General features: G+C 47.7%; 2 protein-coding genes across 2 annotated transcripts in view; one reads left to right on the plus strand and one right to left on the minus strand.

Annotated features, from left to right (window-relative positions):
• LOC139386119 (ribitol 5-phosphate transferase FKRP-like) lies at positions 1-4,198 on the minus strand. The gene is made up of 2 exons (XM_071131547.1): positions 4,007-4,198; positions 1-3,330 (listed from the first exon to the last, which is right to left on the minus strand). The coding sequence occupies exon 2, from the start codon at positions 3,180-3,182 to the stop codon at positions 1,575-1,577; it is 1,608 nt and encodes a 535-aa protein (XP_070987648.1). The 5' UTR covers positions 3,183-3,330; positions 4,007-4,198; the 3' UTR covers positions 1-1,574.
• LOC139386118 (striatin-4-like) overlaps positions 4,023-24,382 on the plus strand; it is a 27,230-nt gene continuing 6,870 nt past the window's right edge. The window contains exons 1-14 of the mRNA XM_071131546.1: positions 4,023-4,775; positions 14,755-14,858; positions 14,942-15,012; positions 15,664-15,742; positions 16,155-16,349; positions 16,566-16,749; positions 16,839-16,995; positions 17,839-17,934; positions 18,221-18,339; positions 18,616-18,791; positions 19,024-19,071; positions 19,219-19,340; positions 23,243-23,410; positions 23,502-23,642. Of these exons, the coding sequence (XP_070987647.1) occupies positions 4,485-4,775; positions 14,755-14,858; positions 14,942-15,012; positions 15,664-15,742; positions 16,155-16,349; positions 16,566-16,749; positions 16,839-16,995; positions 17,839-17,934; positions 18,221-18,339; positions 18,616-18,791; positions 19,024-19,071; positions 19,219-19,340; positions 23,243-23,410; positions 23,502-23,642 (1,951 nt within the window). The 5' untranslated portion in view covers positions 4,023-4,484. The remainder of the gene's footprint in view (positions 4,776-14,754; positions 14,859-14,941; positions 15,013-15,663; positions 15,743-16,154; positions 16,350-16,565; positions 16,750-16,838; positions 16,996-17,838; positions 17,935-18,220; positions 18,340-18,615; positions 18,792-19,023; positions 19,072-19,218; positions 19,341-23,242; positions 23,411-23,501; positions 23,643-24,382) is intronic.

A 24,382-nucleotide genomic window follows, 5' to 3' on the forward strand; every position in this document is an offset into this window, starting at 1 on the left:
AAACACAAACAACAGTAGTGTTATAATTATTATTTTTTCTTCAGTACATGAAATGGAGTGACACACATTGACAGCAAGAATTCTTTTGTGCATTTTTCCTCACTTGTAAAACGATAGGTCAAGCGCAAACAAGTGGCACCTATCAGATATCAGTCTTTCACTCACAATTCAGATGACTTTATACATTCCAGTCAAGGCAGGACACGAATGAAACAGCAACACTCAACAGATGACACACACATTTAATTTAGTATATTGGATAGTTCAGTTTTTTATAATTCATACCTGGGATTTGAATGCACCTGAATGGACTGATGGAGCTTTAATCATGACATGAATATCCAAGTCAGAGTTTAAGAGAAAGCTCCTCATTTTACCACTGGGAAATGGACAGCCAAAATCGTCATGCTGATGGGACATGCCAAAGCCTACCCAGTGGCATCAGTTGACAGTTCAAAAGGTCAAAAGTCATACATATCGTACCCTGAACATGAAGTAAACAAATTGAAAATAAGAAAGTGAATCAGTGCAACAAATCCACACATATATTTCATGGAGTACATCTTTAGCTTTAGGGCAGAATTCAATTGTATATTCCTAATATCAATAATAACACAGCTATCAACACTGATTGTGTCAGATATTGCTTAAGAGCAGCTGATATTGTGGTGTATATCTGGTAGCACTTTAATGATCACCTGATAATTACCAGAAAACTATGTGGTAATGACAACTAATACTTTATGGTACTACATCAAACATTTCAAAACAATTCATAACCACCTTGTACCCAATGGTGCCCCCCCCAAAAAAAAATCTTGAAAATAAATGTATAATTACTGTGTAATTACCATTTTACCATAGCATTTCTTACTATATACCTGGTCATTTATGTACCGGAAAATGATGTGCAACAGAATACCGTTTTGAATGAATAAATACTCTGTCTCTATACTTAATTCACAGCTTATACAGAATAATGGACCTCTGCAAGGAGTCTTCAGTCGACCTGTCATGTAGGTCAGCAGCAGTCCCCTTGTGTTCCATAAAGTGCTGATCTAGGATCGGTTTTGCCTTTTAGCTCACACAGAATAAGATGACATGGGACGCCGGGGGACCTGGTCCTAGATCGGCACTCCTACTCGACGAGACGCTTTATGAATGCAGGCCCTGTTCCACAGTCTCAGTCGCAGTGACGGACACGTTCCTGACAGAGGTCAGTCAGTCACGCCTCCTGACGTAACGCGCAGTTGCTTCCCCCACGGTGAGGATATTGTGTTAAAGAGACAGATGACAAAGGCAGGCAGTAAATCAAACAAACACACGTCTGTTGCATCAGTGTGGCTGGCTCGGGTTAGAGCAGCAGCGTCTGTTCTCTCTTAACCCACTTCCCTCCAGGGAGTTTTAATTGATCCGTGCATTTTGGCAACCTTAAGGACAGTTATTCCCAAAGGATACCCACTTGCGACCCAATCACGGATTGCTATCAATATGTTTTGGGTTGTGGCTAGAATCGTTTTGTCCTTTTGGTGGGGCCACATGAAAACCCCAAAGGTCCCAGCCACACCCCTCCCTCACAGCCGGCTCCTGTCCAGCCTCTTCTTGGCAGGATTGGGGTACTGGGGGTTCTCGATGACCCCCTCCCCAAACTTGAGCTCCAGGAAGGCGCGGTGGTTGTTCGGGCCGTAGGCGGTGACGCCGGCGAACGGCATCGGCACCAGCGGCTGCAGGAAGTGCTCGGGGAACTCCACATCCTGCTTGTGCTCCATCCACGTGTCTTTGGTCATGACGCCGTTCCGCGGGTAGAAGGGCCACAGGTCGACGTGGAGGTGGTTAGCCTCGCTGTATTGCACCCGATAGAAGTCCCCCTCCACTGCCCGCTCCCACACATAGCCGTTAGCATCCACCAGAGAACCAGAGTCCAGGTTCTTCAGGTAGTCACAGTTGGGCACGTCCTCCAGGTAGATGCCCAGGTCCACATCATAGTCCCAGGGGATGATGTCCTGGTGGCGGGCCGCCCCCAGCAGGGAGCCTCCTTCCAGCCAGTAGCGCACCCCGGAGCTCTCCAGGATGTTGATCACATACTTGGTGGTCTCACGTAGGGCGCGCAGGCAGCAGGGAGGTGTCCAGCGATCCAGGTACAGGTACTCAGGGGTGTCGTCCCGGACTGTACCGAAGCAACGCGCCGTCTCCTTCCCACAGCCGTGCCACTGCTCCTTTCCATCAGCCAGTAGGAGACGCTTCAGCCCAAAGTTCCTCATCAGCCGGCTAGTGGCCTCCTTCAGATGGCTGTCTGCCTTCCACTGGTTGTGGGCTGAGCTGAAGAGAGGCCGGTGGCTGGCGGAGAAGCAGGGGCTCTCCAGGAGCTTGACCTTCCAGCCATGCAGGGAGGTCTGGATGAAGAGCGAGGGCAGCAGGGGCCTCCCCAGTGGGACAGACAGGTTGAAGAGGTCCTCGGAGCGGATGAGGACCACTGCGTCCCCCTGAAGGGCTGTACACACGCTACCACTGCTCCCAGACGCCGCTGGGGTGTAGGTGGCCGTCCACTCTCTCAGACTGACCCGCAGGTGCAGGCACTGGACGGCCGAGCGTGCCAACACGGGGGCCGCCACCAGCCTCACCGGCCCCCCACCTTCCCCCTCCAGCTCCCGGATCAGCCTCTCCACAGCCCGGCCCTGCTCCAGCTCCACCCCGTCAGGCACCAGCAGCACAAACTCTGTCTGGACGTGGAACTCTGGCCGGTGGGCCTGCGGAGGCTGCTCGGGGCTGGGGGAGAGGACCAGGAGACGGGCCCCATCGGGGAGAGACAGAGGGGGATAGGGCAGGGTGTCAGACACAGCCAAGAAGGGCAGCTCAGGTCTCTGGTGCAGGAAGGAGCGTGCCACATCACCGACGTAGTTCTCAAAGTCCTCAAACTCCCGTAGGAGGACAGTCACACGGGGGCCGTGGCTGTTCCCCTCTCCCCCGACACCTCCAGGGCCAACCATCCCCCCGCCAACCCCCACCAGGCCCCCCATGCCACCCCCCAGCCCGGACGCAGGTAAAGCAGCCTTCCTGGAGCCCCTTCCTGGGTCCCGGCGTTTCTCCATCATCTGCTGCTGGGCTCGTGACACATAGTAGAGGATGAGCAGGTTCAGAACAATGGCTCCAGTCAGAAGGCCCTGGCAGAAACTCACCCGCATGGCACCTCTTGCTGCACTCGTCTGGCTCAGGGAAAGGTATAGGATGGAGCTCTCTATTCAGAAAGCCTGTCCATAAACATCAGGAACCCATCAGTAAAGAGCTACAGCCTATGTGTGCCGGAATAATAATGGCCAGCTGCTGGAATAGCTGAAATACACAGAAAACACCACAGGAATTTAAAACGTGATTTTAAAACGAGTCCTAAAACAAAAAAGCACTTCAGATGGCTGTGACAGGCTTTAGAGGCTGTAGTCTAGTTTATTACATTATATTCAAACGTCAAGGGACTGGGTGCAGTGTGTCTCCCATACATGGACTGGATTGCCCTAGTTCTCTTCAGCCAATACATTGACCTAGATTGTATTCTTGACTATCAATTACAGCCAAATGAGCTACAGAGATGCTTCAAATTGATGCTCCATTTAAGTATAGGCCTATGCTCCCTTCTAGAATAGGTAACGTAGGCTATCAAGTATTGCTACAGCAATAATAGTGCCTAGAATTGTCTGCATAAGGCAAAATACGTTTTATTCCGTCATTTAACGCTGTCAGTAGACTACACCAATGCTGTATGGCTTTTATGCAACCATGGAACCAATGCAACCACGACCATTCTCAATAAATTATTTTTTATCATGATAAATAACCAAAGAATCATTTAATGTACATCATTTCATAAAGGCCACGCCATGACCCCTCTAAAAGCTTCATATGCAGAACTCATCGGTCTTCAAATGTGATTCATGTTCTCCCCGTTACATAGCCTAACATTCCCCAAATCGTTAAGAATAAGACAGAGCATACAAACCCACAACGCACGTACATCGAATTCGCTCTCTGTGTGTAGAGGTGGCTGAGCTAAGCACAACATGGAGACACCGCCAGTTCAATAGCTCTTACTTACAGTGCAAAATACTGATATTATACTGACAAATTAACTCAAATAGTGGTAATATACTGAGACGTTTAGTTTCATTTCAATGCCGCGGTCTGTAACATTGTACCCTTGCTTTGCCGTTTCGGGAAATAATCACAGGAAGCTTGCGTGAGATCACAATATGGCAGGAACGACGTCCCTGGTTACCACTCATGGAAAAAACGATTCCCGTCGAAGCAGTAGTGGATTTGCTCTTAGCTCATTTTTTGGCACCCTTTCTCCATGAGTTATTGCAGTTGCTCTTTACGCGAGAGAGGAAGAAAGAAGGGTAGAGTGCTTGTGCTGGGTCTGTGAGGGTTGGGTTGTTATTATTACCGCTGCTTGTTTTCCACCTCCTTGTCCTGGCGAAAGCGAGAGCGCTAAAATGGAGGCGGAAAGATCCGGCGGAGTAGCAGGGGGAACGAACCAGAACTCTGGAGGCAGCGGTGTGGGGCGCAATCCGAACGGGCCGAAATCGGTACTCGGGCAGGCGACGACGGAAGCGGCCGCGGCGGCATCAGCGGCCGGGGCGATGGCTGGATCGTCGCAGCCTCGGGAACCGCAAGACGGCGACGCAGGCCTATCGCTTCCTGGGATCTTGCACTTTATCCAGTTCGAATGGGGACGCTTCCAGGCCGAGAAATATCGCTGGGAGGCCGAGAGAGACGAACTCAGGGTAATTACAATGTTATTATTTAGCTATAGCTATGTAGACTATTTATGACTATAGTAGCTTGCTACGATTTTGGAGGAAAAAAAGCTAGCTTAGCATTGCCATTATTCAGATCCCACAGAAATCACGACCGCTCGTCAATAGTTTCACTAATCGGACGGGATACTGTCCACATAATCACAAATGTTTTCATCCTGTGTTCCAGGATGTTAGCTGGAGTAACTTCAAACAATGTTGCTATGTTTGCGTCAGTTCAAAAGCGTTGATGTGGTTTAGACGCACGCGTTATTCTGGGATCAAAGCAAACCCAATATTTGGGGATTCCAGAAAATGATGTCACCTTTCTTGACTAATCCAAAACACTGGATTGTGAATTTACTTAACATCTTGCATCACTCACAGGACTTTAAATTGTCCGTGTGTGTTAATTGCGGTGTTACATTGAGGCGCAGTCAATGTCGTTCACCCCCTGATCCCAACGCAGCCAGACATATAATCGACATTGTCTATATATATAGCGGATCACACAGGTGGAGGTGTCAATCGGCTATGTCGAGCTGCTCCAACGGTAATTAACGCGGTTAGAATTAACGCCAGGCGGTTGGCCTCCGCTGTTTCTGAACCTCTTTGATGGTTTCTATTTACGGTGGGCCACGTGACTCACTGTCAATTACAACAGGGGTTCAGTAATGACAATTGCGTTTGTAAAATCCCGGAGCCACGCACAAAAAAAGACAGGTGACGTAATGTGGTCCTTTTCCGCCGTTTACGCACATGAACATTTTCACTCATGCCTCCCTTAATTAAGGAGTGCAAAGCCTGTTTTTCTTCATTGCTTTCCCCATATGTGGCCTCCTGTCAACACGTTTTCTTATAAGTAAACTGAATGAGCATGAGCTGCTGAAATAGGAGTTTTCTTGATTATTTACAGTAGCCTAAAGGCCTGTGTAGAAAAACAATGCCATTCCACTGCTCTCAGTGTATTTCACTATCCTTCTCACTCTACCCTATAGGCTATAGCCTAGATATAAATAGGAGCTTTATATATTATGGATGAACCATAACAAACAGGCCCGTGTGGATATTATAGCAGCGGATGGATGTCGGAAGTACGTCACCACCACCACTAGTCTCTTACTGGGAAGAATTTCTATGTGTGAACATGTGTGTGAAGGCGTGAATGTTTGTGTGTGAAGGCGTGAACTTGAGTGTGTGTTTGTGCATGCGTGTGTGTGTGTGTGTGTGTGTGTGTGTGTGTGGTGTGGTCTGGTTTTCTCAGGCCAAATTAGCGGGGAGAACATGGGACAGGAGAGAGCGAGAGGAGCGGTTGAGTGCCCTGTTCAAACAGTAGCCCAGCAGTTTACATAAGAGAACCCCAGTGGCTGCTAAACTAGGGAAAGCCCAGTGGCACAAACACAAACACACAGAAGGCAATGTCTGGTGTGTTTTCTCTGCCAACCCTCTTGAGCCGAGGATGTGCCAGGGGTAGGCATGCTCTGAGACCATGTGTGCAGGACACACACTTGTCCATTTATAACTCACATGTGCTCTCTCATCTCCCACAAATACATGTATGTACAGTTGAAGTCAGAAGTTTACATACACCTTAGCCAAATACATTTAAACTCAGTTTTTCACAATTCCTGATATTTAATCCACGTAAAAATTCCCTGTCTTAGGTCAGTTAGGATCACCACTTTATTTTAAGAATGTGAAATGTCAGAATAATAGTAGAGAGAATGATCTATTTCAGCATTTATTTATTTCATCACATTCCCAGTGGGTCAGAAGTTTATATACACTCAATTAGTATTTGGTAGCATTGCCTTACAATTGTTTAACTTGGGTCAAACATATTGGATAGCCTTCCACAAGCATCCCACAATAATTTGGGTGAATTTAGGCCCATTCCTCCTGACAGAGCTGGTGTAACTGAGTCAGGTTTGTAGGCCTCCTTGCTCGCACACACTTTTTCAGATCTGCCCACAAATGTTCTATAGGATTGAGGTCAGGGCTTTGTGATGGCTACTCCAATGCCTTGACTTTGCTTGGGCTCACTGTCCATTTGGAAGACCCATTTGCGACCAAGCTTTAACTTCCTGAATGATGTCTTTAGATGTTGCTCCAATATCTCCACATCATTTTCCTGCCTCGTGAAGCCATCTATTTTGTGAAGTGCACCAGTCCGTCCTGCAGCAAAGCACCCCCAGAACATGATGCTGCCACCCCCGTGCTTCACGGTTGGGATGGTGTTCTTTGGCTTGCAAGCCTCCCCTTTTTCCTCCAAACATAATGATGGTCATTATGGTCAAACAGTTCTATTTTTGTTTCATCAGACCAGAGGACATTTCTCCAAAAAGTACGATCTTTGTCCCCATGTGCAGTTGCAAACCGTAGTCTGGCTATTTTATGGCGGTTTTGGAGCAGTGTCTTCTTCCTTGCTGAGCGGCCTTTCAGGTTATGTTGATATGACTCGGTTTACTGTGGATATAGATACTTTTGTACCTGTTTCCTCCAGCATCTTCACAAGGTCCTTTGCTGTTGTTCTGGGATTGCTTTGCACTTTTCGCACCAAAGTACGTTCATCTCTAGGAGACAAGGCGTCTCCTTCCTGAACGGCATGACGGCTGCGTGGTCCCATGGTGTTTATACTTGCGTACTATTGTTTGTACAGATGAACGTGGTACCTTCAGGTGTTTGGAAATTGCTCCCAAGGATGAACCAGACTTGTGGAGGTCTACAATTGTTTTTCTGAGGTCTTGGCTGATTTCTTTTGATTTTCCCATGATGTCAAGCAAAGAGGCACTGAGTTTGAAATACATCCACAGGTACACCTCCAATTGCCTCAAATTATGTCAATTAGCCTATCAGAAGCTTCTAAAGCCATGACATAATTTTCTGGAATTTTCCAAGCTGTTTAAAGGTACAGTCAACTTAGTGTATGTAAACTTCTGACCCACTGGAATTGTGATACAGTGAATTAGAAGTGAAATACTCTGTCTGTAAACAATTGTTGGAAAAATTACTTGTGTCATGAACAAAGTAGATGTCCTAACCGACTTGCCAAAACTATAGTTTGTTGAAAATACATTTGTGGAGTGGTTGAAAAACAAGTTTTAATTACTCCAACCTAAGTGTATGTAAACTTCCGACTTCAACTGTATGTATGTAGGCCTGAATTGTCTCCATACACACAGAACACACAACAATATACAGAATATAGCCTAGTTTGCTCTGGGCTGTTGCTCTGTCTCAACCCAAAAGTTGTCGATTGATGACTGCCCGGTGTGTGGAAAACACTTTTGACCTTCCCTCCCACGTGACTGTGTGTGTGTGTATGTGACATTGACAGTGTGTGTATGGTGTGCCAGTGGTGTGTTTTTTTTAGGGCTGAATCAGGTCGTTAAACGGGAACACTTGTGGCACTCTATCTCCTGTGACAGCCAGCCAGGCAGGCTGTGGAGGGGCCAGGCCGAGCAGTTGGCTGGGGCAGGCGTAACCTAACGTAGCAGGCGTTTCTTTTAGGGGGAAGTTCTCTTCTGCACTGTTCAACCAATCAAGTGGAGTGTCGCCTTGTTGACATCCAAAAGCGGAAGTCGCTTCACAGGCTATTTTTTTTCTCCATTTCCCCTGGAAACCGGATGCGTCCGTTTATATACACACCCAGCGTAGGGTGGACCAGGTGTGACGTCCCCAGAGCAGAGCCACAGGGCCACGTGACTACAGCCAGCAGGCCAGGCCAAGGGACAGACAGGTGGCACTGCAGAGGGCACCACTCTGGGCCCTGTTAGTCATCACTGATCTCACATGACAGGGGATAGGACTAAGGTGTGGTGGCAGCCCTGGCTTAATCCTGTCCGGTCAGGTAAGATCAGCGATTCCTTCAAGAAAGAGAGGATGAGGGATACTGCTATAAAACCCGTAAGCCTCTCAACCTCTGTCAGGCTATATCTGTCTCTTAGAACTGTAGAAGGGTTCCAAATCAAGCAGTCATTTCTCTACTGAATATCTGAATATACTCCTGCTGAGTCTGTGGAGAAAAGAGAAGAGTGTTTCTGCTCTTGTCCTAGTTCATTATGGTAATACAGTTGGTGCTGATCAAGGACCTACAGCAGTCCTAGTTGGATAATAAACGTCAGATTACTGTAGATTTAAACGTTGCGATCACAATTGTGGCACAGTTACTCCTTGCCATAAATAGAAGGACAGAGCGCTTTGTAGCCATTGCTACTCAAGATCAGTGGCACTCCCGACTAGTGGTGACCAAGATGACATCACTTCCTGCTGGGGCATGTTAAGTGGGGGGCCGTAATGCCCTTCTCTCAGCTCTAATGAAAAGCCCAGTGCTCTAATGCGTGGCACACGTACAGTGGGGCAAAAAAGTATTTAGTCAGCCACCAATTGTGCAAGTTCTCCCACTTAAAAAGATGAGAGAGGCCTGTAATTTTCATCATAGGTACACTTCAACTATGACAGACAAAATGAGAAAAAAAATCCAGAAAATCACATTGTAGGATTTTTAATGAATTTATTTGCAAATTATGGTGGAAAATAAGTATTTGGTCACTTACAAACAAGCAAGATTTCTGGCTCTCACAGACCTGTAACTTCTTTAAGAGGCTCCTCTGTCCTCCACTCGTTACCTGTATTAATGGCACCTGTTTGAACTTGTTATCAGTATAAAAGACACCTGTCCACAACCTCAAACAGTCACACTCCAAACTCCACTATGGCCAAGACCAAAGAGCTGTCAAAGGACACCAGAAACAAAATTGTAGACCTGCACCAGGCTGGGAAGACTGAATCTGCAATAGGTAAGCAGCTTGGTTTGAAGAAATCAACTGTGGGAGCAAATATTAGGAAATGGAAGACATACAAGACCACTGATAATCTCCCTCGATCTGGGGCTCCACGCAAGATCTCACCCCGTGGGGTCAAAATGATCACAAGAACGGTGAGCAAAAATCCCAGAACCACACGGGGGGACCTAGTGAATGACCTGCAGAGAGCTGGGACCAAAGTAACAAAGCCTACCATTAGTAACACACTACGCCGCCAGGGACTCAAATCCTGCAGTGCCAGACGTGTCCCCCTGCTTAAGCCAGTACATGTCCAGGCCCGTCTGAAGTTTGCTAGAGAGCATTTGGATGATCCAGAAGAAGATTGAGAGAATGTCATATGGTCAGATGAAACCAAAATATAACTTTTTGGTAAAAACTCAACTCGTCGTGTTTGAAGGACAAAGAATGCTGAGTTACATCCAAATAACACCATACCTACTGTGAAGCATGGGGGTGGAAACATCATGCTTTGGGGCTGTTTTTCTGCAAAGGGACTGCAAAGGGATTTTGAGTGAAAACCTCCTTCCATCTGCAAGGGCATTGAAGATGAAACGTGGCTGGGTCTTTCAGCATGACAATATCCCAAACACACCGCCCGGGCAACGAAGGAGTGGCTTCGTAAGAAGCATTTCAAGTTCCTGGAGTGGCCTAGCCAGTCTCCAGATCTGAACCCCATAGAAAATCTTTGGAGGGAGTTGAAAGTCTGTGTTGCCCAGCAACAGCCCCAAAACATCACTGCTCTAGAGGAGATCTGCATGGAGGAATGGGCCAAAATACCAGCAACAGTGTGTGAAAACCTTGTGAAGACTTACAGAAAACGTTTGACCTCTGTCATTGCCAACAATGTATTGAGATAAACTTTTGTTATTGACCAAATTCTTTTTTTCCACCATAATTTGCAAATAAATTCATTAAAAATCCTACAGTGTGATTTTCTGCATTTTTTTTCTCATTTTGTCTGTCATAGTTGAAGTGTACCTATGATGAAAATTACAGGCCTCTCTCATCTTTTTAAGTGGGAGAACATGCACAATTGGTGGCTGACTAAATACTTTTTTGCCCCACTGTATGTACAGTGGTGTGCTTCGCTCGCCCCCACGCACTTCTGGGCCCTTACTGTACGTCCCCCCCACTGACTCTCTCTCTCTCTCTTTCTCTCACACTCATACGCACGTAAAGACACACACACCCATGCACGCAAGTTGACATTTTTGCAGAACTTAAGCTCACACACACACACACACACACACACACACACACACACACACACACACACACACACACACACACACACTCCAGCTCCCTGTCCCAGTAAAGTCCTCTGCTCTACTTGTCGGCTGATGTGTCTCCGAAGGATGGAGGATGGCAGAGAGGGTATAGGAGAGGGAGAGCTGCCCTTGACCCTGTCCAGAGGCAGGGTGGGTGGGACTGACTGAGCTCCTCAGCAGGCCACACGGAGCTGGCCATACAGGAAGCGCGGTAGTGCTTTTACTGAGAAAGGTAGTTCTTTAGCCTGTCTTCGTGCTCAGACTGCTGTTGGTTTATGTGCCAGTTTTCAACAGGCATGTTTATAACATAGTTGATGCCCTTTTAATTACAGTTCACAGCTGTTTCTTTTGGCTGAAGTTTCAACTTAATTTGTCCCAGAGGGCAATTGGTTTCGCAGCAAAGAATAACGTGAAACATACATACGATGCTACAGCCATCGATATAAATACAACATTGCTCATGATCAACATTATCAGCGGCAATAGTATAAAGTAAGGCCCACACCGAAGGTAAGTGAAGTGCGCTGTGCACATTCTCAGAAACATCACGTCAACATCATCAAAATAGAGTATTCCCTGTATTCAAAAGGCCAGTGGCCGTAGGGGTAAAGGGTAACGGAGTGCTCGTACTTGTTTTAGTCTTAACAGTTGGGGAATCTACACAGTTGGGTCAGAGGGTAGGCCATGGAGCTCCTGTTGTAGGGGGTGGGCACTGTCAGACAGGGTGGATTCTGCCTTTCGCACCACGTCGTCTGTTGTACAGGTCAGACAGGTCGACCTGGATCTTTGGAAGGTGTTGCTGGCCCTTCTTTACCCTTCTTCCACAACTTGTCAGTGTTCCACTCGAAGCTCAATTCATCATCAATCACGGTCCCAAGACACTTAGAACTGGCTACAGTTTCTACCACCTGGCCCTGAAGGATGGCGTTATGAGGGGTAGGGGTCCATACACATATCTTTGTTTTTTGTGTGTCACATTCGGGTTGTAACGAAAGCACCGTGGCAACCATGTACAAAATTCTTAACAACCAGGACCGTGGTTACTTTCATCGGCGTGAAGCAGACTGACCATTACTGAGTCACCCGCAAACTTCAGGATGTGTTGGTTCTCGCACTGGCTACGACGTCAGTGTACAGGATACAGAGGAGGAGGGGACACAACCCCCTTGGGGGAGGCTATTGATGATGGGGTGTTCCCTGCCAGGCACCCGTTCACCCTCACCCTCTGGGTTCTGTTAGTAAGAAAATCAAGGATCCGGCCCATTATATTCGAGTCTACACCAAAATTGATTAGTGAGTTTGTTCATAGGCCCTGTGAGATACTTTTGGTCGTGTCGTGTATGTGGACACCTGCTCGTAGAACATCTCATTACAAAATCATGGGCATTAATGTGGAGTTGGTCCCCCCCCCTTTTGCTGCTATAACAGCATCCACTCCTCTGGGGAGGTTTTCCACTAGGTTTTCCACTAGATTGCTGCGGGGACTTCCATTCAGACACAAGTATTTGTGAGGTCGGGCACTGATGCTGGGCGATGGTTAGTCCTGGCTCGCAGTCCTGGCTTTCCAGTTCATCTCCAAAAGTGTTCGATGGGGTTGAGGTCAGGGCTCTGTGCAGGCCGGTCAAGTTCGTCCACACCGATCTCAACAAACCATTTCTGTATGGACCTTGCTGCCAGATGGATCTCGCTGACAAATTCATCACTCCAGAGAACGCGTTTCCACTGCTCCAGAGTCCAATGGCTGCGAGCTTTACACCACTCCAGCCGACGTTTGGGGTTGCTTATGGTGATCTCAGGCTTGTGTGCGGCTGCTCGGCCATGGAAAACCATTTCATGAAGCTCCCGACGAACAGATTGGAACCTGGGTAGTGAGTGTTTGCAACCGAGGACAGACGATTTTTACGCGCTGTGTGCTTCAGCCCTCGGCGGTCCCGTTCTTTGAGCTTGTGTGGCCTACCACTTTGTGGCTGAGCCGTTGTTGCTCCTAGACATTTCCACTTCACAAAAACAGCACTTAAAGTTGACCGGGGCAGCTCTAGCAGGGCAGTAATTTAAAGAACTGACTTGTTGGAAAGGTGGCATCCTATGACGGTGTCACGTTGAAAGTCACTGAGCTCTTCAGTAAGGCCATTCTACTGACAATGTTTGTCTATGGAGATTGCATGGCGGTGCACTCAATTTTTAGACACCCTTCAGCCGCGAGTGTGGCTGAAATAGACAAATCCACTAATTTGAAGGGGTTGTCCACATACTTTTGTGTGTGTATATATAGTGTATATGCTTGGAACATTTTGTGATGTGTGGTTGATCACAGATCACTGATCTGTAGGGAAGCCCTCTCAGAGTGAACTAAATCACCTACAGTAGACTCCTTTACTCCAGCTCTTCCAGGAAGGAAAGAAGGAAGGAAGGAAGGAAGGAAGGAAGGAAGGAAGAAAGAAAGAAAGAAAGAAAGAAAGAAAGAAAGAAAGAAAGAAAGAAAGAAAGAAAGAAAGAAAGAAAGAAAGAAAGAAAGAAAGAAAGAAAGAAAGAAAGAAAGAAAGGAAGGAAAGGTGCATGTCTGAAGCGTTCGAACGGGGCACTGGATTGGACAAAGTCCTGCTGTTAAGACAGGGAGTGGATGTGATGTTCATGGATCCTGATGACATGCTCCTGTGTGTACACTGTAACACCACACACACACACACACACACACACACACACACACACACACACACACACACACACACACACACACACACACACACACACGCACACACACACACAAGGCAAATAAAGCCATGTCAGATTGCAGTGGGCCAGTGGAGACAGAAGCCAGGAATGTAAGGAATAGTGTTGGGAGAGATCACTGATGCTTATCTGAGATGGGAGGGACATTCCAAAGAAGTAAGTGTGTGTGTGTAAAGAACAATGCGTTAGAATGACAGGTCGCAGCTCGCCCCTGTCAGGGAAGGAACAGAACCATGTGAGAACCCCACCCACTTTACGACGACGTCCACAACGCCCCCTCTCTGTGTCCCAGTGCTCTGCTCTCCTGGCTCCACCCAACCACAGTGCACCTACCCGGTAGCTTCCTTCACTACCTGGCTCGGCTGCTCCCCTGCTCCCCCAGACAGACACAGCCCTGAGCATGGTGCCCTGCAGGTGTATTTTAGTACCTGGAGTCTGTAGGTATGGCTGGAGTTGCTGCTAGAACCAGATAGACACTTCTAGCTGAAACACACAGGAGATGCTGTGTTCTCAGAATAATAGCCAGTTGTAACAGATATAGCATGTCCCAGTAGCGTGTCCCAAAATGATGCGCCATCAGCAGAGGTAGTTTTTGCAGTAGCACCGTGCCATTATTTTGTTTTCACGGGTGCGGTTTGTGTGTCCCGGCTGTATGATCTTGCCGGCGTCGCGCGGACCTGATGAGACTGCGTTTTCTTTTTAGGCTGTTCTACTTTTCTGGGGCTCTGTGTGTTAGCGAGTGTGTGTGTGTGTGTTTTGCGGTCTCAGAAAAGCAATGGGACCACGCACGCACGCAACACACACACACACACGCACGCACTCCTCTCCTCACGATTGTTTTCCCCTCCAGATGTCTGGCTCGGGTTTGCTGGTCAGTGGAAGTTCTAAATCCAGAACGCAGCTCCCTTCACAACCCACCACTTAGCCTGGGACTTGTAAGGAACGTCGGTTTGCCAAACCAAACAGCGAGCATTTCTGCACTGTACATGGCATTTGTTTAGTGGGTCCCAAACAGACTTCGCTCAAAATAACTGGGAAATGGTACACTCAAATTCAGTTGTGTTGATTGGTAAAAGACAATGTTATGTGTGTTGTGTGTGTGTGTGTGTGTGTTTGTGTGTGTGTGTGTGTGTGTGCGCTCAGGCTCAGGTGACGTTCCTCCAGGGTGAGAGGAAGGGGCAGGAGAACATGAAGCAGGACCTGGTCAGGAGGATAAAGATGCTGGAGTACGCCCTTAAACAAGAGAGGTCAGACACACACACACGCGCACGCACACAGAGTGTAGGGCTTGGGTAACACGGCCATCTTGTGGTTCTTCCTCTCTCTGCAGGTCCAAACACCAGAAGTTGAAGACAGGAAGTGACCAGAGCCCAGGGGAGAAGAAACCAGAGGCAGAACAAGGTATGCAGGCTCTATGTAGACCTTATGTCGACTCTATGTAGGCTCTAAGGTCTGTCTTCAACGAGGTCCGGAGGGCATCCAAATGTTCGAGATATGTTTCCTCTACCCATCATTTTCGATGCTCCCTGACCTTCTGGCTTTCATTAGGGTCATTATTAGCGAGCTAGACACAGTCAAGATACTGTATGAATGTATGTCCATGATCATTTCTACACTGGGTTTTAGTCATTTTAAAGTATATTGAGTTCGTTCCACCGTACCCCCTGATTTTTTGTTTTTAATAAGAAAAACACACAAAAACAACAACATTTATGTATTTTTTAGTCTGTGGACTATCCGAAGACATTCCATTTTTCCATGTAAAACTGTCATCCCTCTGTGTCAGCTCACTATATCTGCTACCAGACTTGGTTTTTTACCGTGGAGAATGTGTGTGGCCTAATGGGTTGCATCAGTGATTGGTTCACTATGTAGCCTAGATAAAGCAGAACTAGTAATTTCCCCATGCTTTTGTTTCCACATCTGTCCCATTTAACTGTGTGTGTGTGTGTGGGTGGGGGGGAGGTGCACCAAGCTTTGAGGGTTGCTCTGCTGCTTGCTTCTGTTACATCAAAGCTTCCTCCTCTGATCGACTCTTCGTCTATCCCACAGTGCCCAATGGGCCAGCAGAATCTGAATCTGAGCCAGCCAATCAGATGTCCTGGAAGGAGGGCCGTCAGCTACTGCGCAAGTAAGGCTTCCTCCCCATAGCGAGAGTAAGGCTTCCTCCCCATAGCGAGAGTAAGGCTTCCTCCCCATAGCGAGAGTAAGGCTTCCTCCCCATAGCGAGAGTAAGGCTTCCTCCCCATAGCGAGAGTAAGGCTTCCTCCCCATAGCGAGAGTAAGGCTTCCTCCCCATAGCGAGAGTAAGGCTTCCTCCCCATAGCGAGAGTAAGGCTTCCTCCCCATAGCGAGAGTAAGGCTTCCTCCCCATAGCGAGAGTAAGGCTTCCTCCCCATAGCGAGAGTAAGGCTTCCTCCCCATAGCGAGAGAGCAGCACTGTCTCCAACACTTTAAACAAACTGTTGAGTCTGAATGAAGAGTCTAATCGTGTGTGTGTGTGGCCATGGTTTGCGTGTGCGTGCGCGCGCGTGTGTGTGTAGGTACCTGGAGGAGGTGGGCTACTCGGACACCATCCTGGACATGCGTTCGAAGCGTGTGCGCTCCCTGCTGGGTCGTACCAGCCCCGAGGCTAACGGCGCCCCGGCCAGCAGCGAGGAGCAGCCCGCCCCGGACCCCGAGCCCCTGGCAGGGGGGGAGTCACTCCTCATCAGACAGATAGAGGAGCAGATCAAGAGGTGAGAGAGACACACACACACACCCCTGTCCTCGGTGTAGGGGGCTGTGGACAGTGATGAATGGAAGCTTGTCTCCGCGGTAGTTGATGAGTACTACGTCTGTGGTGGTGTATTGCACGTTTTTGTCAAATTTCTATAACTGTCAGTAATGTTGTTACCGTTGGAGGTTGCCTCTGATGTGTGTGTGTTGCCTCTGATGTGTGTGTGTGTCGGTAGGAACGCGGCGGGGAAGGATGGTTCTAAGGAGCGTCTGGGCGGTTCCGTGCTGGATAAGATCCCCTTCCTACACGGCTGCCAGGATGATGATGAGGATGACAGTGATGAGGAAGATGACTTCCAGGGCATGGGCACGGACCGTATAGATGGGCAGCGCAACAAGAACAAGAAGCCTCGCGTTAAGGTCCGATCACGTCAACACGACAAAGTGTGTGTGTGTGTGTGTGTGTATGTGTATTAAAGCCCCCTCTCTCTCTCTCTGTGTGTGTGTAGATGGGGACTGAGCCCATGACCACAGACCTGGACCCTGATGATGAGGAGGACGAAGACGACTCTGAGGATGCCCTGAGCGAGTTTGACTTCCTGGGATCAGGGGAGGAGGGGGAGGGGGCGGGAGAGGCCCGTATCTCAGGGGACGGCCGGGAGTTAGGTACGCCATCGTCATAGCAACCACCTCAGCCACACCTGTCTGTCTCTTCGTCTGTCCAGCTTTTTGTCTGTCTCTTTCTATTTGCCAGTCCCGCTCTCCCTTCATCCCTATCTCTCTCTTTCTAGGGAGTCACATGTTCTGTACTCTCACCTCTACTGCCAATAAACCATTGCCTATGGTGAACCATTGTCTGTGTGTCTCACTATCACATATGTTGTGTTTGGTGGGTGCCTTTTGTCATCCACGTGTCTCTCTCTCTCTCTGGAGCAATGTGTTCAGTTAGCAATAAGCATGCTCTTTGGTGTCTGGCTACTTTATCTCTACATCCACCTCTCAGCCTGTCTCTCGGCCTGTCTCTCGGCCTGTCTCTCGGCCTGTCTCTCGGCCTGTCTCTCGGCCTGTCTCTCGGCCTGTCTCTCGGCCCGTCTCTCGGTCCGTGTCTCTTCGTCTCTTTCTATTTCTCTGACCACTCATCGTCTCCTTCGGTATGCGTGGTCATGTGTACTCTCGACCTTCACGTCTCTCTATCTTTCTGTCTGCACTCTCTCTCTCTGCATGACAGTGTGTGTTGTGTGTGTGTCTCTCTCTCTCTCTCTCTCTCTCTCTCTGCATGACAGTGCGTGTTGTCCCTCTCTCTCGTTCTCTCGCTCTCTCTGCATGAATGGTGTTGTGTGTGTGTGTGTCTCTCTCTGCATGACAGTGCGTGTTGTCCCTCTCTCTCGTTCTCTCGCTCTCTCTGCATGACTGTGTGTGTTGTGTGTGTGTGTGTCTCTCTCTCTCTCTCTCTCGCTCTCTCTCTGCATGACTGTGTGTGTTGTGTCTCTCTCCTCTGGCCTGGTTCAGAGAAGCGCAGGAACAAGTTACAGGGCATGATGTCGGACTTCCCCCCCAAACCCTCCCCGCCCCCCTCTGTGTCGGGACAGTCTCGCTCCGGGGAAGGTAAGACAACACCCGACCCCCAAAACTCTCCCTGTCTTGCTGTACCAAATGTTCTACACTGTTCTGTATTGTTTCATGTTTTGCGTGGACCCCAGGAAGAGTAGCTGCTGCTTTCGCAACAGCTAATGGGGATCCTCAAATACCAAAGTAGCTAAATTGCTTCTCTCTCTCTCGTCTAAAGGGATACTGCTCTGAAGAGGTAATTGTTTAAGTATTGAAAAAAGGAAGGGATGTGTTTTTGATCAGATGGTGGGTGAATGTAGCCGTTCTTCCTCCGCTCCTTAAGGTGGCGCTCTGGGTTTTTCCTCTGACGTCTTCATCCTGGACGCCGTCGGGGGCGGAGACATGAACCTGGGAGAGCTGGCTGACCTCACCGTGGCCAACGACAACGACCTCACCGTGGATGTGAATACTTGAACACACACACACACACACACACACACACACACACACACACACACACACACACACACACACACACACAACAGAGGGGGGGGACGGGACTGAGAGAAGAAATTGCAGTTTTAAACATGGCTTAAGCCGTGTTCTTATGCTATCTGAGGGACTCAACCCCCCCCCCACCCCCAAAATAAATAAATAGGTGGCAACAATTTAGCAGTGGGGGCCCGCTGCTGTTAAATGAATACATTCACAAACACTCTGACACCTGTGTGCGTGTAGCTGCAGGATAACCGGGAGGAGTTCAAGAAGACGTGGAACCCTCGCTTCACGCTGCGTAGCCACTTTGATGCCATCAGAGCGTTGATGTTCCACCCCAGCCAGGCCGTTCTACTCACAGCCTCCGAGGATGGAACCCTGAAGCTGTGGAACCTCAACAAGGCCATACACTCCAAGAAGTAAGAGCCTAATGAATAGCTGATCTAGGATCAGGTCCCTCCTGTCCCATGTAATTTCATGAATGGTTATTTAAAGGGGGAAAAAAACAGATCCCAGATCAGCACTCACTCCTAATCTAAGATGCTTTATGAATACAGGCCCAGGAGTGGGAAAGAAACTGAATGGGGTCTGGTAGTTTGCTATAACACTGTGTTATAATGTGTAAACTGATGTTGGTCTTTGCCTCAACAGAAATGCAGCGCTGGACGTTGAACCCATCTACACCTTCAGAGCCCACAGGTGCTCTCAGACCACTCGCGCGCGCACCCACGCGTGACGCACGCACGCGTGACGCACGCACGCAAACACGTTTGTTGCAACTATCACGTGCTTTGGTGTGTTTCTGGGTATAATAGCTACTCTTTGTGTAATTGTGTGTGTGTACAGTGGTGCCGTTCTGTCTCTGGCAATGGGAGAGGACGGAGACTCGTGCTACAGCGGGGGTCTGGACGGAACCGTGCGCTGCTGGAAGATCCCTGACATCAACGTGGATCCCTACGACAACTACGGTCAGCCCCTGACCCCTGTCTGACCCCTCTATCACCTTTCACCTCCGGTCAACCAGTCAGAACTAGCCAGGTTTATCCCCAGCTAACGTATTCAGCTCTGAGTCAGTGGATTGCACATGATCATGATCATGCTATGCAATCTGGTTTCAGAGCTGGTCATGGGTGCACCTCAGCCACGCTCAAGGTCCTAAACGACATCATAACCACCATCGATAAGAGACATTACTGTGCAGCCGTATTCATCGACCTGGCCAAGGCTTTCGACTCTGTCAATCACCACATTCTTATTGGCAGACTCGACAGCCTTGGTTTACCAACTACTTCTCTGATAGAGTTCAGTGTGTCAAATCGGAGGGCCCGTTGTCCGGACCTCTGGCAGTCTCTATGGGGGTGCCACAGGGTTCAATCCTCGGGCCGACTCTCTTCTATGTATACATTAATGATGTTGCTCTTGCTGCTGGTGATTCTCTGGTATACCTCTAAGCAGACAAAAACATTCTGTATACTTCTGGCCCCTCTTTGGACACTGTGATAACTAACATCCAGACGAGCTTCAATGCCACACAACACTCCTTCTTTGGCCTCCAACTGCTCTTAAACGCAAGTCAAACTAAATGCATGCTATTCAACCGATCACTGCCCGCACCTGCTTGCCCGTCCAGCATCACTACTCTGGACAGCTCTGAATTGAAATACGTGGACAACTACAAATACCTAGGTGTCTAGTTAGACTGTAAACTCTCCTTCCAGACTCACATTAAGCATCTCCAATCCAAAATTAAATCTAGAATTGGCTTCCTATATCGCAACAAAGCATCCTTCACTCATGCTGCCAAACATACCCTCGTAAAACTGACCATCCTACCGATCCTCGACTTTGGTGATGTCATCTATAAAATAGCCTCCAACACTCTACTCAACAAACTGGATGCAGTCTATCACAGTGCCATCTGTTTTGTCACCAAAGCCCCATACACTACCCACCATTGCGACCTGTACGCTCTCGTTGGTTGGCCCTTGCTTCATACTCGTCGCCAAACCCACTGGCTCCAGGTTATCTACAAGTCTCTGCTAGGTAAAGCCCCACCTTATCTCAGCTCACTGGTCACCATAGCAGCACCCACTCGTAGCACGCGTTCCATTAGGTATATCTCACTGGTCACCCCCAAAGCCAATTCCTCATTTGGTCGTCTTTCCTTCCAGTTCTCTGCTGCCAATGACTGGAACGAACTACAGAAATCTCTGAAACTAGAAACACTTATCTCCCTCACTAGCTTTAAGCACCAGCTGTCAGAGCAGCTCACAGATCACTGCACCTGTACATAGCCCATCTACAGTGCCTTGCGAAAGTATTCGGCCCCCTTGAACTTTGCGACCTTTTGCCACATTTCAGGCTTCAAACATAAAGATATAAAACTGTATTTTTTTGTGAAGAATCAACAACAAGTGGGACACAATCATGAAGTGGAACGACATTTATTGGATATTTCAAACTTTTTTAACAAATCAAAAACTGAAAAATTGGGCGTGCAAAATTATTCAGCCCCCTTAAGTTAATACTTTGTAGCGCCACCTTTTGCTGCGATTACAGCTGTAAGTCGCTTGGGGTATGTCTCTATCAGTTTTGCACATCGAGAGACTGAAATTTTTTCCCATTCCTCCTTGCAAAACAGCTCGAGCTCAGTGAGGTTGGATGGAGAGCATTTGTGAACAGCAGTTTTCAGTTCTTTCCACAGATTCTCGATTGGATTCAGGTCTGGACTTTGACTTGGCCATTCTAACACCTGGATATGTTTATTTTTGAACCATTCCATTGTAGATTTTGCTTTATGTTTTGGATCATTGTCTTGTTGGAAGACAAATCTCCGTCCCTGTCTCAGGTCTTTTGCAGACTCCATCAGGTTTTCTTCCAGAATGGTCCTGCATTTGGCTCCATCCATCTTCCCATCAATTTTAACCATCTTCCCTGTCCCTGCTGAAGAAAAGCAGGCCCAAACCATGATGCTGCCACCACCATGTTTGACAGTGGGGATGGTGTGTTCAGCTGTGTTGCTTTTACGCCAAACATAACGTTTTGCATTGTTGCCAAGAAGTTAAATTTGGGTTTCATCTGACCAGAGCACCTTCTTCCACATGTTTGGTGTGTCTCCCAGGTGGCTTGTGGCAAACTTTAAACGACACTTTTTATGGATATCTTTAAGAAATGGCTTTCTTCTTGCCACTCTTCCATAAAGGCCAGATTTGTGCAATATACGACTGATTGTTGTCCTATGGACAGAGTCTCCCACCTCAGCTGTAGATCTCTGCAGTTCATCCAGAGTGATCATGGGCCTCTTGGCTGCATCTCTGATCAGTCTTCTCCTTGTATGAGCTGAAAGTTTAGAGGGACGGCCAGGTCTTGGTAGATTTGCAGTGGTCTGATACTCCTTCCATTTCAATATTATCGCTTGCACAGTGCTCCTTGGGATGTTTAAAGCTTGGGAAATCTTTTTGTATCCAAATCCGGCTTTAAACTTCTTCACAACAGTATCTCGGACCTGCCTGGTGTGTTCCTTGTTCTTCATGATGCTCTCTGCGCTTTTAACGGACCTCTGAGACTATTACAGTGCAGGTGCATTTATACGGAGACTTAATTACACACAGGTGGATTGTATTTATCATCATTAGTCATTTAGGTCAACATTGGATCATTCAGAGATCCTCACTGAACTTCTGGAGAGAGTTTGCTGCACTGAAAGTAAAGGGGCTGAATAATTTTGCACCCCCAATTTTTCAGTTTTTGATTTGTTAAAAAAGTTTGAAATATCCAATAAATGTCGTTCCACTTCATGATTGTGTCCCACTTGTTGTTGATTCTTCACAAAAAAATACAGTTTTACATCTTTATGTTTGAAGCCTGAAATGTGGCAAAAGGTCGCAAAGTTCAAGGGGGCCGAATACTTTCGCAAGGCACTGTATATACAGCCCATCTATCTACCTACCTCATCCCCATACTGTATTTATTTATTTATTTACCTTGCTTTTTTGCACCCGTGTATCTCTACTTGCACATTCATCTTCTGCACATCTACCATTCCAGTGTTTAATTGCTATATTGTAATTACTTCGCCACCATGGCCTATTTATTGCCTTAACTCTCTTATCTTACCTCATTTGCACTCACTGTATATAGACTTTTTGTTTTCTTTTTTCCACTGTATTATTGACTATGTTTTGTTGATTCCATGTGTAACTCTGTGTTGTTATTTGTGTCGCACTGCTTTGCTTTATCTTGGCCAGGTCGCAGTTGTAAAGGAGAACTTGTTCTCAACTAGCCTAGCTGGTTAAATAAAGGTGAAATAAAAACAGATTGACTGAAATTAGGGCTGTGACGGCCATGGAATTTTTGAAGGGGGGTTATTGGTCAGACAAATGACCGCGGTCACCGGTCGTTGCCTAGGCCAGGGGTTTTCAAACTTTTCTTGCCCAGGGAACCCCGCCCAAGCAAACCGGTGACCCAAGGGCCCCGTTTTAAAGGGATAGTTTGAGATTCTGGCAATGAATCCATGAATCTACGTACTTCCCCAGAGTTGTACGAACGGGAACAGCTAGCATGCTAACCGTTCCTATAGAGATCGTCATTGAGCTAACGCTAGTTACCGTTGCCTCGTGAAACTGTCTAAGAGACATAAAAATGGTATCCACAATGGTATTCTGTTGTAGATAATGATATTCATACAAAGTTATTTTACACATAAAAAAATCCCCCCCAAAAGAAAATCACGACCCCGTATATAAGGGGCCGCGGACCCCAATTTGAAAACCGAAGACTCGTTTGCTACAACACCTTGCTTGTTTCAGCAAGAAGCACCACAGTTTCATCCCGTTGTAGAATCCATTTGTGTGTTCTCTTTGTTGTGTAGACCCGGGTATAGAGAGCAGTGTGTTGTTGGGTCATGAGGACTCGGTGTGGAGTCTGACGTACTCTGCTGCCCACCATCGCCTGGCCTCCTGCTCCGCAGACGGGACCGTTCGCATCTGGGACCCACAGAACTCTGCCCCCTGTCTCTCCGTCTTCAACAAGGAGAAAGGTGAGCATGTGTGTTTCTGTGTGTGTGTGTGTGTGTGTGTGTTATATCTCAACTCTCTCCCCCCCCCCCCCCCCCCCCCCCCCCCCCTCAGAACACGGAACGCCCACCTCGGTGGCCTTTGTGAACTCTGACCCCAACCAGGCAGTGGTGTCATTTGACGGCGGCGAGACGCTGCTCTATGACCTCACCACAGAGCAGAGCATCATGGTCCTAGACACCGGCACCAAGGACGGTGAGTCCTAGGGCCTGTTCTAATACTGTCAGAATGTTTCCTGTGGCCTGGTTGGGCTAGCGGTAATGCCGCAGCCTCTGGCACACGCGTACTGTGTTGGCTAGGGGTGTAGTGGTTCACCGGTACCTATTGCGGTTTTTAGGGTCAAGGTTCGATTACATTTCGGTACAGCGGGAAAATGAAATGCCATTCACAATGTTTAGCATTCACAATGTTTAGCATTCACAATGTTTAGCATTCACAATGTTTAGCATTCACAATGTTTAGCATTCACAATGTTTAGCATTCACAATGTTTAGCATTCACAATTTTTCTTGGCATTGTCTGCTGTGAGAGGATTTTTCTGTTGGGCCTCTCAAGTTTACACTCTGATGCTGCGTTTGTAACCATGTGGGAGGTGGGAATTTGACCAAGTTCCCACCTCCCACAGAGGTTGTAGATACCAGTTGGGTGCGTTCACGTGATTTGAACTCGTTGAGAAACGGCGATTGGCTAATGGCCAACAAGCTGCGCAAACCATCAACTAAAATTACAGCTATCATGCTTTTAAATAAATTATAGAGTAAAAAAAACGAAACAATTCTAGATAGCTTTTTATATCTTATTTTGTTGTTGCATTTAACTGCCGAAAATGCTGTTATAGAGGCCATTTCCTTAGTAGATGATGTCAGAGGTCAACATGTGGGAGAAGTGGGTGCTCAGAATGATAGATGAGTTTCTCACTAGTAATTACCAGTTGA

Source organism: Oncorhynchus clarkii, chromosome 27 (genome assembly GCF_045791955.1).
Source record: "Oncorhynchus clarkii lewisi isolate Uvic-CL-2024 chromosome 27, UVic_Ocla_1.0, whole genome shotgun sequence".
Classification (NCBI taxonomy): Eukaryota; Metazoa; Chordata; class Actinopteri; order Salmoniformes; family Salmonidae; genus Oncorhynchus; species Oncorhynchus clarkii.

Coding starts and splice junctions, on each gene's coding strand:
- LOC139386119 (XM_071131547.1), bottom strand. CDS start 3,182: ATGCGGGTGAGTTTCTGCCAGGGCCTTCTGACTGGAGCCATTGTTCTG.